This window comes from Trachymyrmex septentrionalis, unplaced genomic scaffold (genome assembly GCF_001594115.1).
Source record: "Trachymyrmex septentrionalis isolate Tsep2-gDNA-1 unplaced genomic scaffold, Tsep1.0 scaffold172, whole genome shotgun sequence".
Classification (NCBI taxonomy): domain Eukaryota; kingdom Metazoa; phylum Arthropoda; class Insecta; order Hymenoptera; family Formicidae; genus Trachymyrmex; species Trachymyrmex septentrionalis.
The window spans coordinates 816,234-828,539 of record NW_017304887.1 but is presented as its reverse complement, the minus strand read 5'-3'; the positions used below and the strand labels follow the sequence as shown (position 1 = coordinate 828,539).

General features: G+C 33.7%; 1 protein-coding gene across 4 annotated transcripts in view; it reads left to right on the top strand.

The window, feature by feature from the left end:
- The window catches only part of LOC108746488 (RNA-binding protein Musashi homolog Rbp6), a 448,396-nt gene that overhangs the window by 420,722 nt on the left and 15,368 nt on the right, over positions 1-12,306 (top strand). The window contains exon 10 of one of the 4 annotated variants that reach the window (XM_018483300.1): positions 9,265-9,336. The exons of the other annotated variants lie outside the window; for them this stretch is intronic. Within the exon in view, the coding sequence (XP_018338802.1) occupies positions 9,265-9,336 (72 nt within the window). The remainder of the gene's footprint in view (positions 1-9,264; positions 9,337-12,306) is intronic. 4 annotated transcript variants of the gene reach the window in all.

Genomic DNA, 12,306 nt, shown 5'->3' with positions numbered 1-12,306 from the left:
TATATATATATATATACCTGTTGTAAATCGTTGTACATATCGTTTGTAGCGCGAACGACGAGGCTAAGGTAATACGTTATAGCTTAAGGAAAACCTCGACTCCACGCTAAGAATTCCAAATATCCGAAGCTTATATATAACGCCGTTTCCGGAGATTTACGATATCGCCGTCATGCGAGAGACACATATAGTATACGCGGCGGCACCTGCTCGCGTCCGGAACACAAATGCAAACTCGCCCTCGCAATGAGTTGCGTACAAACACGTGCGCGCACCCGAGACCGTTCGAGACTTCACCCCCGGAAATGCATTGGGTCACGAAAGTCTCCACGTACGCCTGAAGAAGCTTCAAGAAAATGTCAAAACTGATAAAAAAAGTCTTGCATTTTTGAAATATCTATTCAACAACGTGAAAGTCTTCCGGAAAAACACATTGGGCTTGGGAATTATGCGAAATTAAAATATAAATATCGTTATTTTTACATTTCTGCCAACTTTTTGTCCATAAGCTCTATATATATATGCGTGTACTTGCTTGTTTTATATATAAATGTGTATTTCTTATGTGTGCGAAAGTTCTTGTGAATGTTTTATAAAATGTTTACAGTTTTGTTATTTCTATTCATATGTCATTCAATAGGCAGGAAAAGTTATTCGATTTAACAGAGAAAATTTCTTATATTGTCAATTCTGCATATTTCCGGAGTACGGCGTTCTCCATAGAGATATGCAGAATTAAAATATTTAAATACTTGCGATACTTTTAACTTGTCATAATTCTCACTTATCTTCCTGAGTTCCTCAAATAAACAGCAGTGTTGCATATACATATAATGCTGCGTATATAAATTTATTTCGTTATATGTCTCGATATTTTTTTCGGGAATATCTTGTAAATATGCGCGATTGTACAGTTATTATTCATATCACACATTATGTACACATAATATAAATAAAAGAGTAAACGATATAAATAAATATATAAATATATATGTATACAGAACGGATAATATATACAGAGCGTGAGTGATGTAAATTAATATTGCTCATATTTGTTAAAACGCGAGTCTTGTGAATTATTAATGAAATATCATTAGTTTCTACAATGGCGATCAGTCGCTGGTGATAAATATGGAATCGCTACGATTAATACAATACGCGGCACTATTCGCCGAACTGATCTTTATGGCTCATTATTAGAATCAGAATAATCTCGCAGAAAATACATTTGCAATAGAAATGCCGCGATACCGAAAAACAAAGTTCATCAAATTGTAGACCAAGAATTTGTCAAAAATTTCCATTTCAAGAATATATACATATAGATAATTTTTAATTTCAATGCAAATTTTTCACCGATATCATTCTAATCGACTCGATCCGCGAATGTAGCAGAAATTATAATCCAAGATAATGAGTCGATATTTTCACGCGAAAATATGCTTCGACTTTTTGCAATCATTTGATATAATTGAAAAGTATTCTGTGGTTGAGATTAATTACGTTATTATGATTTATATTATTTATATGAAATGGAAAATATCGCTGTGTAAAATAATATTTGCGTGGACTAATATAATTTTTACTTTGAAAAAATCCACTAGGAATTAATATCCAATATTTCATTTATTTCAATTTTGAATTATTTACCTATCGGTAAGTTATTTCGGCTGTAATGAAATCGCTTATAATTTAGCCGCTCGGAATAATCCTTCGCTGTTAACATAAATCTTGTTAACACAAATTTTGTCAGCTTGTATCGCGCTAACATGAGGTATCATCTCCGTTATCATCGAAAGGTTAATCCGAGAGTGCGACCGTATGTTTTCTCAAAATTGTCCAACGAATGTTTTTGTTATCGGTACCTGTCGAAAGTCGAATTTGAATTTTTTTAAACGGCCTGTTCTCACGTGAATCGCTTGACCGGAAATTAAAAAATGTTCACAGACGCATGGCTGGCAAACTCTGTGGTCCTACGTCAAGCAAAGCGTCGCCTGCCTCTACCCCCATTCCATTAGGTACTGCCAAACACAAGATTCTAAAAAAGTAACGACAAATACTACACGTATTTACACACATTTGCGCACGCGCGCGCGCGCGCGCACACACACACACACACACACACACACACATACACATACACAAAATCTTCGGCAGAAATATCTCGCGCGAAAAAGTGCTCGCCTTCCTGCAAAAGCATTCGCTCTCAAGCAAACAGGAACGAAGGAACGGCAAGGAAAGAAACGGGTAAACGCGTAAATATCAAAGCGAGAGAAAGAGAGAGAAAATATAGGGCACGTTTAAAAAAAATGAAATAGATAAGGAAATTGAGCGTCAAGATTTAATGATGATTCTTCGATGTGGAAGCCGAGTACTATTCCCATCTTCTCTCTCTTTCTGTTCTTATACTTTATCTTCTTCTCATTCGCGTAGAGATAGACAGATTTCTGTATTCCTCTGTCGTTACTTTGAAAAGCATCTAAAAAAATGAAGATGAGCGCACATCCGAATCTATGATGCTTAATGGCAAGGCTATTTATTCAAGGCTATTGTATCAAAAAAATTAATTATCAAGTCCTTATTACTTTTTGTAAAATGCAAAAGTAATCTCAGGCAAATAAAAACGCAGAAATAACGCAGGAATGGAAATGTAAATATATCGGAGCAAGAAAAAAAGAGAGAAAATACTAAAAGATATTAATGCAATGTTAGACAGCTACTGTACCATCGAAACAAAGAAACACTTTAATAACTACAGTAATAACTACGATAAAAAACAATAAATTATTTTCACTATATACGTTACTCGAAAGTAAATTAAAATTCAAATATTAATAGTTGATGCAGGGAAATAATATTTCCTGATTGATTTTATTATTATATTATTGTATATAAATGCACATTTTGATTAAGTTCTTTTATAAATTGATATTATTTAAAAAGTGACATATATTTATTATTTAATAGTCGCAAATATCAAAATATTGGAATCTCGTGACAAAAGAGCTAGCCTTGCCACTAGCTATCAATCATTGTTGCCTACCGCGAAAATATAGATATAATAATTAACAAGGGAATTTTGCCGAGATAATCTTACCCCTTCGTTATAATATATATATATATATATATATATATATATATATATATATATATACGTGGGGGAGGGGATATAGCAGCTATAATAAATTCACACACGAAACACACGGTAATAATAGATCGATGATATAATCTGAGATAGATATCTTAATGCGGAATTACCATGAGTCATAATGAGAACGCAAACTAGATATAATGATTATACGATTAACAATTAACGATTATTGAAAACTATGAATTTTCCCTCATGCTTTACTAGAATGCCCCTCCTTCACTTCCTCCTGCCTATCTTTCGGTCCATCATTCTTTTCCATTCACTTTAAACTTTAACGCGTTTCTCTCACGTAGATGTTGATCTCATGTAGCAGTTCAAGATGTAGCCACGTTCTATGTAATCTCTAAGCTAAACACTTTAATCGAAAACATTTAGTGTAGGACATATATATGTAGACATAACGATATAGACGTTTCCGAGTGTCTCGATTATGGCGCCTTGTTGAAGCGACGCGCAACAGAGTTACCTATACATCCATCAACATTTTATCTTGAATTTTGCTGCCAGTGAATCGGACATACATGCGTTTTGACGAGATGATTTATAACGGTCATAAGTATACGCGGCCCTGTAATTGTCACATTTAAATTGCATAAAAATCAGGTTTTAGGTAATACGAAGCAAACTAAAATAACATATCTTTATATAATAATATGGTTCTTTATTCTCAAATCCTATTTCAGAATTTGAAATAAAATAAAATAGTAATATTTTTGAGAGAAGGGGGAGGATTAAAGAAATTAATTTAATACAATTAGAATGCCATGCTCCGTGAATATTGGCGCATAAATTACATATTCCCAACGCGATAGATACAGTTTGCAACCAAATATATCTACCAAAAGAAACGCAAACGTTTCGACTTTGGATTTGAGTCCTAGATTTAAGATGTGAATAATCTTGCGATTAGTGAATATATAATATTCAATATTTTTCAATCATAGATTCGAGAAACTTGTGAATATTGACTTTCTAAAGGGGAAGAACAAGGGCATAATTTATCACTATTCTATTTTTCAAAGATTAAATATTTTGGCAGCATCAGAAAATTAGATTTTTACTAGGCTATCTTACAATATTAAAATATAAATTTCTGTTAAAATAACAATAGAGCAGGGAAGATAGCTAATTGAAACAAACTAAAAAAAAGGAACTTGAAGTAAATAAGTTACACGTTTTGTTAATAATCACAGCGTAGATTTGTTGACTACAAAACTATTATAGGAGGATTAAAATGCATCGCACAAAAGCTTCGCGAACAAGGTGCTGTTATCGTGGCACGTGACTATTTCTTAATCAGAAAAAAAGTTACATATTGTGCTAAACGTAGAGTAAGGCATACGTCGAGTTAGGCGAAAGTGAAACGTAAGAAAAAGAGTACCGACCCTCGTAGGAGAGATTAGCATCGAGCATAAGCCGCTCAAGGACCGTTGGCCATTTTTGCGCTTCTTTATTATTATTACGCCGTTAATTCCAGGCCTTTCCGAAGTCCCGCACTTCCGTCCCTCGATAGAGCGTCGGGAAACTCCAGAAAGCAAGGACGATGAACACCAAACGCAATTAAATAGATTTAATACGCGCGATGATAACAGTCGTAATCAGGGATTTCCATTAAAGTCCTCGTATATATTAATTTTACTCTCATTACGCGTCACGCACGCATTGCAGATTTTCATTTAATTAAATTTTCTGAATCGCTCGCACGAAGATTCGCACTCAAAAGAAATAAAATGCAATTAAGATTAATTAAGGACGTTAAAGGTATCTTTAAAAAAGAGAAAGGGGTAGATTATGCATAATGCACACGTAAATCGTAGTGACGTAGGTACTTTTACGGTTCCTACATCATACATTGCATGTATACATTTACCTTCATATGTATAACGAAGATTAAGAGTAATTAATTACAACGCGGATTTATTAACGGTAAATAGGAGGAGACGCGAGCGGTGTCGTCGCACTAATTTCTTCTCCTTGCTTTCTCGGTTCCATCCTTCCTACCCCTCGCTGGCCCGCATCCCTCTGGCATTATTCCACCCATACCGCAACGTATTATACGTTCGCGAGAGCTGTGATCGAGTTTGGATTCCGTTGTGTATTCTCGAGTTGTCGTTAATGAAGGTCCTAACGAACCATCTGTATGGATCGCAGGGCGAGAAAACGAATAAAAAGAGATGTGTGTACGAAATATATGTTACGATAAGTCTCGCGCGTATAGGAGAGAGACAAAAGGGCGACGAGCGAATTGTCCGTCCTCGTCCCTAAGACGTTATGGAGAACGCAGATTCACGAAGAGAACAGCCAGATTTACGCTCGTTCCCGCGAAATTGTCTCGCTGGAATCATTTTTGCGAGTTGCCGACAACATAAATTGTCAAAGGCTTGCATTCGCTTATCGGTTTAGCGCTGTGTTTAGCCGTAATGCAACCATCTAATTTTCAGTTATGTTTAATCTATGTATATGAAAATCGCATTCAATATATATTATTAGGAATGTAAAGTGCTAAAACGTCGAAAATGTTTTAACAATTTGTGTACTTTAAAGCTCGTGTTTAATGTTGTTCTAAATTATAGATAAAAGGTATAATTGCCTAATTTTGAGCTTTGTTTACTTGTAATTATCTATCTAAATTATACCTCAGTATTGTTATTTCTCTAAGCATCAGACTGTTACGTCTACTGCTAAAGATCCAGACGCTTGTTTAACAATAAACAGCAGACAGTTACATCCAGTGTTAAACGCGTGATGCGAATGCAAATCTTACAATTAGAGTTTATGAGCGAGACAATAATGAGTAAGGCAAACCCAAGAGGAGACATTTATGTCCTGAGCTTATACATTTGTTAACGACACGAAATGCTTAAATAATATTATTGATACTTTTATGCGCGGCTATAGTTCGCTCGCGTTAACTTCACTGTCCTGCCCGAAAACAAAAAATCTCGCGATAAGTGATATATTCTTTTGTATATTTCATAAACTTCACTTTGTCTAGGTGTACATTTTCGCATAAGTAAATGTCGAAATTTTCTTTAAATTTTCTCAGAACAGCGCGGTTAACGTTACCGAGCTATGGTCCGATTGTTGCTATTCGTAAGATTGTTGTTAAATCATTATGATCGCGCGTGGATAAAAATAATACTTTGCCCGATCCCGAGAATGACTCTCACGATGCCACTTGCACTCACAGAGAAAATAATCTAACGATGCTGAAGCGCGTACCACGCAAGACTACTTGAAGAACGTCGCTATGAAATACGCGAAATTAAAAAGCAATTGGAGAATGTCTGAAATATGAGAAAATATACCGTCCAAGATAATATAATGTTGTGAGAGCAGAAAGGTGCAGATCCGAAGCCGATTGACTCGCGGGTTACGCTTGGGATTGAATTAAAACGTCAATTAAGGGTTAGGAAATGGGAGAAGTTCAATAAATATTCATTTCGTTTTTAAACAACAAACTTCTAACGCGTTCATTAATCCTTAAGTACCAGAGTAAAAATTATGATATTTTTTACTGAAATATATAACATTTTCATGACTATTATTTAATATACATATAAGAATGTCCCTTAATATTTTTCTTTCCTCTAACATTTATTTATAACGATTCTCACATTACTTTTAAATCTAAGAATTGTCATACAAAAGCATATTTAAGAACAATTTTAGATATTTTAGGACAAAAAGCGAAAATCCAACGGAATGCAAGACAATGAAACTTGAGTTACATAAGATTCTATTATGGTACTTATGGATTAAAAACGACTGGTATTCAGTGAGCTCGTTCTCTAATCGCACACTTAGAATATTTATACTTTGTAAAATTCACACACAAGCGGATGTATTTTTTTAAGTTATTATTACCGTATAAATGAGATTTTTACAAGTTGTTCAGAAAATCTCTTCAAGTTTTCTTGCACGCGAAAATCGTCTTATTCGACAATCGCCAATCTTTCTTAATGCATAAGATTTCGAACGGTGTAGAATGAAACATGCTTCCGACGATGCTTCTTTCCTCGGCTTGCGCTATACGCGCCTTAAGAGAAAACACACTCGTGAAAGTAATTAATTTAACAGGCGATCGATGAGGGCTCGGACGATTAATTATATTACCAACGATAAGTAACGATGAGTAAGAAGGTGACGAAGAGAGAACTTGCAGCCGCGAAAGTTTTGTAATTGTCTCGTGGGTACTCAATAACGTAACACTTGATGCCCGTCAGAGATCGCTCTGGAACTGAATGACAGAGTGAGTTCACTTACGCACGCGCGTACACATATTAACACCACTATGTAACGATTCTCTCTGGAGCTCTATTATTATAACGATTAAGAATTATGAATAGTAAATGTCTGTAACAAATAAAAAGTACCACGCAATGAACGAAAAAATATAAGATAGAATTTCTCGATACTGCATGTGCTGGAAGAAGGAGAAAAGACAAAACAAAATGCACCTCTTCTCTTAACGAGGATACTCTTACTATCGTTCTTGTAGCACGACCAATGATACAACATACTTTAATTTGAGTCTCTACTATGAGCTAGGTGTCACCTCACATAGATCAGTACAATTTGATTTGTAATTTTTAATAAGAAATAGTTGATGTAATATCTCTAATACAAAAGACGTTCTTTCAAATTTCAAAAATTAATTAAATCAGATATTATTTATACATGGTATACTGAAGTTCAACTTCAAAATAATATATATTCTGACATTTAAGTAATATGCTTCTAAATACAATTTGAAGCCAAAGCATCAAATTGAGGAGATGAGCGGAATAAAGACCTAATTATAAAGTCTTGATATTAATAAAAACTAAAATAACTTGCTACTTTTTTACTATATGTACACAAATGGATGCAATATCAAATTTTGAATTTATGTAATGTCTTTAAGAAATGTCTTAAGAAATTACATGTTATACAATACTTTTCTATTACGATCAATAATACATAAAAAAGCTAATTGCCGGAAAAAAGGCTTAAGTAGAATTGTACCTTTATTCTGCCCATTTCCTCAATTAAGGGTGCACATATGAAGGTAACTTGTGGTAATGAAGAGTCCCTCTCTCTCTCTCTCTCTCTCTCTCTCTCTCTCCCTCTCTCTCCCCTCCCTCTCCTCTTTCTTTTTCTATTGACATCGTGTACCTCATAGACAATAGGACATTTGAAAAAATTGGAATATCACAAGTACGTGAGCAAATACGAAGTATTTTATCTAGAAGCATAATATGGAATATACGGTGCTGAATTAAGTGCGTTGTATATCCAGAGAAAAATTATGTTTAAATAAAAAAAATCGTTTCTTTCATTGATTTTTTTTAAGTTGAAGTGAAAATGCCTTTGAGAAAAATAAAAATTTACTTTATTTCAAGAAATAATATTCAAATCAAAGAAGAATTTATTTGATTTTAAGAAATAACGTTTAAATCAAAGAAACTTTTCTTTAATTATATAACAATGCACACATTTCTTTGATTCAAACAAATTTTTTTTTAATCAAAGATTTTCACTGAGTGTAAAATATAAATTATATAAATAAAAAAGCAAAAAAGATTTATGTACAGAAAATCTTGATAGTGTGGAGAACTTTCTTCATATTTATAAAATGCTATTAAAACAGCAATTGCAGATATTTATATAGTGGTAATTTTAATATGCATATGTACATATTTGTATTTCTCATTTAATTATAAACCGTAGGCACACCGTGTACACAATCACGAACTTTTTTATTCATTAATATAATTCATTCAATTTGTACATACATATTTCTATACTTGATATATTTTTATATTCGCAATTAATTTTTAAAAAGATCGAATTGTTGGGTTTTTTCGAAAAATTAAAAAATTATAAAAATAAGCAGAAGAATAAACATTTTTGCTACATTTATAGATTTCATTATAAAAGATATCTATTTTTTCACATATAACGTAATTTTACATAATAACGTAAAGGAAACTTGAATGTGGTTACGAATTTTATACGAAACTTAATCCAGCACCAAGTTGTCCAATTGTCAATAGATGATAAAATTATCTTAGTATGATTGACGGACATTTCTATATCATGTAAGATCGGTGATGTCTCTTGTTGGGTAGGAGCGGTCGTGTACCGCGCAGTGGGGCCAAGGGTAGGCCGAGTGTCCGTGAGCCCCAGCGGGGGTTGCACCGGTAAGCTTCAACCCCAAAGTGCCAGGTTGTTCCACCAAGTTCTCGTGTTCTCGCTCGTGTTGACGGTAACCGTAATCCGTAGTACGTAGTACATACCCAGATTCCACATACACGTTCACGCATTGCACAAACACATACGTACTCATTGTCAGTCCACTGTAAACACTATACTCAATATCGCTGTATGTGCGTATCAAAACTTTTTTCGTACATAAGAATCGTGAATGAATCTGGACATTTAAAATGTTTAATGTTCTAAACTGTTGTTATTTTAGATAATTTAAAAAATTATTTATGAGAAAAATTTAATAAGTTATAATGGTATTTGAAATCGGCATTAAAATTCTATCGAGAGATATTTTCTTGATTCTAAAATATATCTCTGATATTATTATTTTTGTTACTACGTTCTCAACTGATGATATTCATAACAAGCGGATATTTTAATCTGCTTTTGATAATAATAAATCTTTAAATTATATATTTAAAATTCAATATTCGAATTCTTACTTTTGCTAAAAATTGTTATGAAAATTCTTGATTACTTCATTGGCAAATATTATACATGATAGCTTCTATTTTTGTTTAATTATTAACGAATTAACTATTCACACAAAACGTACAAATCAACACTTTCTTAATCTGGATTCAAACCAAGTAGACGATAGCGAAACAGACACGAATGAATAACTTGTTTCAATGAATGCGAACAGTACCAGCAGTACAGTATTGAAACAAGCTGTTTATTCATGTTTATTCGTACTCGCTTGCTTGGTCTGAATTCAATTTCACATCACTATCATTCTCATACATTACTTAATGCTGATTGAATACGAGACATTGTTGCTATCTAGTTACTTTAGGTACCCATAGTTCGAGTATTGTCACCGATAGTGTTTATTATTGGTTGAACTCTTTTCGTATATAAATATACATATGTATATTCTATATATCTATTTTTATGGAATGCTTAGGAAACAGAAAATCGTATGTTAGTTGTGCATCCGTTGTTCGTTGTATCGTCTACGCGATCTGTATTTGTCCTCGTTCGTCTTTCTCACCACGTGCGATTTTAAAAACCGATCGATTCACGTACAAATGTATTCTTTTTCTTTCTCTCTCGTGTTCGCGGCGAAAATATAGGATACGTATTATTAAAATATCCGCGCCGTCCTACTTCCTTTATGTCAATTTAACGTATACTTTATCAATAAAAATTGTAGCAAAAATTCATCTCGATCTCTATTTACATTTGTATACGTATATGAAATTCAAAGAACCTTATCAATTCTGTAATTGGTACAAAATCTATGGCAATTAACAATTTATTAGTTCCATCATTATAGACGTGTTCTATCACATTAAAATAAATCTGCGTATATATAGAGGTCGCGTAATATGATATATGTGCAGTGTACCGTTACGTTAATATTACGTTATACTTTCCACTAAATTGGGAATCGGATGATCGGCGCTTTCAACGAACAGGCGATTAAAATGAATTAATATGATCGCCCGATAACCAGTTTTATCGTCACAAAAAATGACCGCCGCGCCATATCGTGTAACGGCATGAGATATTTTATTGCAATTTCATTAAGGGAATAATTGGTTCTTCAATCGGCGTAATACGATTGGCAAAGGGTAAGTATCGAAGAAGCGATGTAAATCACAGCCTTATACGATTTCGCTGCAGCGGTAAAAGTTCGAATTAGTTTCTTGCCTCTACCTCGAGTTTGGTTTGCTCTCCTTACATTTGTTACTACGTATCTATGTTTTCAAATCTGCTTTAAAGCCGCTCTTAATCGCTATTTAACACGCCAAAAGAAAGTTGATTTTTTTACAACCTAACTCGCTTCTTCGATAACTCTACCGTAAAACAGTTCTAACATAACTAAGGTAAAAGACATACCTATATAGAGAAATGTTTAACCATGACTTCTCAATAAAATGTTTCTCGGAACAAATTTCTTTTCTTAGCTCGACTGCAGGGAAAATTACTGCATCAAAAACAATTTGCTTTCATCAATAATGAAAACTGATTATTTGATTTTACATAATTTCGAAAAAACTTTATGATATTCATACGATTCTGAGTCATAAATATGTATTGAAGCTATTTTCAGAAATATGTGTCAAGTTATTCAATGGAATATTGATAGAGTTATTCGGTAGATATAATACTGTGCTGTATCGCATATATTTCTCGGGGCATTCCGTATATATAATCTGTCGTACAAACAACTGGCGAATTGCAATTCTGTATTTCAAAAATAGAATCAGTGCACATATTGTTCAACTCAGAGACACCTAGATACTCATATAGCAAATACAAAAAAAAAATTGGTAACACGATATTCTCGTATTTACCGCATGAATACGTATCGAGATAATCTCTGATTGGTCAGAAGTCTTTCAATAAATATTTATATATACATATAAATATACGTTTAGTGTTTAGAATAGTTTAACAAGTAACGAGAGCCATTTTGATTTCTACGTATACGTATATACGTTTAAATCCCGTATATCGTACTGGTGTTGGATGGCTGCCTAGCTCATAGTATACATAGTTATATCCAAATCTTCCATCGTTCTATTATCCATATGAGTACTCGAGCCTAACATTAGTTTTCACTAGAACTTAGCCTGATGTCTATATAGGTCTGTTTGAACGAGCGTGTTACAGGAGATTTGTGTGCATAACACGTCGCATGACAAAAGGACTATTATAGATCCTTTCTTAACCTTGATGTTCCGCGGGAAGGATTCTCTTTAAAGTAAAAACGGAGCCGCGACCGGTCACAAAATGCCGGAAAATCTCAATTTACAGAACTTGCTTTAAAGCTATCGATACTCGATACTTTAGCTCGTATTCTCGTGCGGTATTTAAACGAGGTCACCAGATTCTCATCTGCCGCTGACATTAAAGGTGATCTTTATATTAGACTTGATCCAGAATTGACTTAG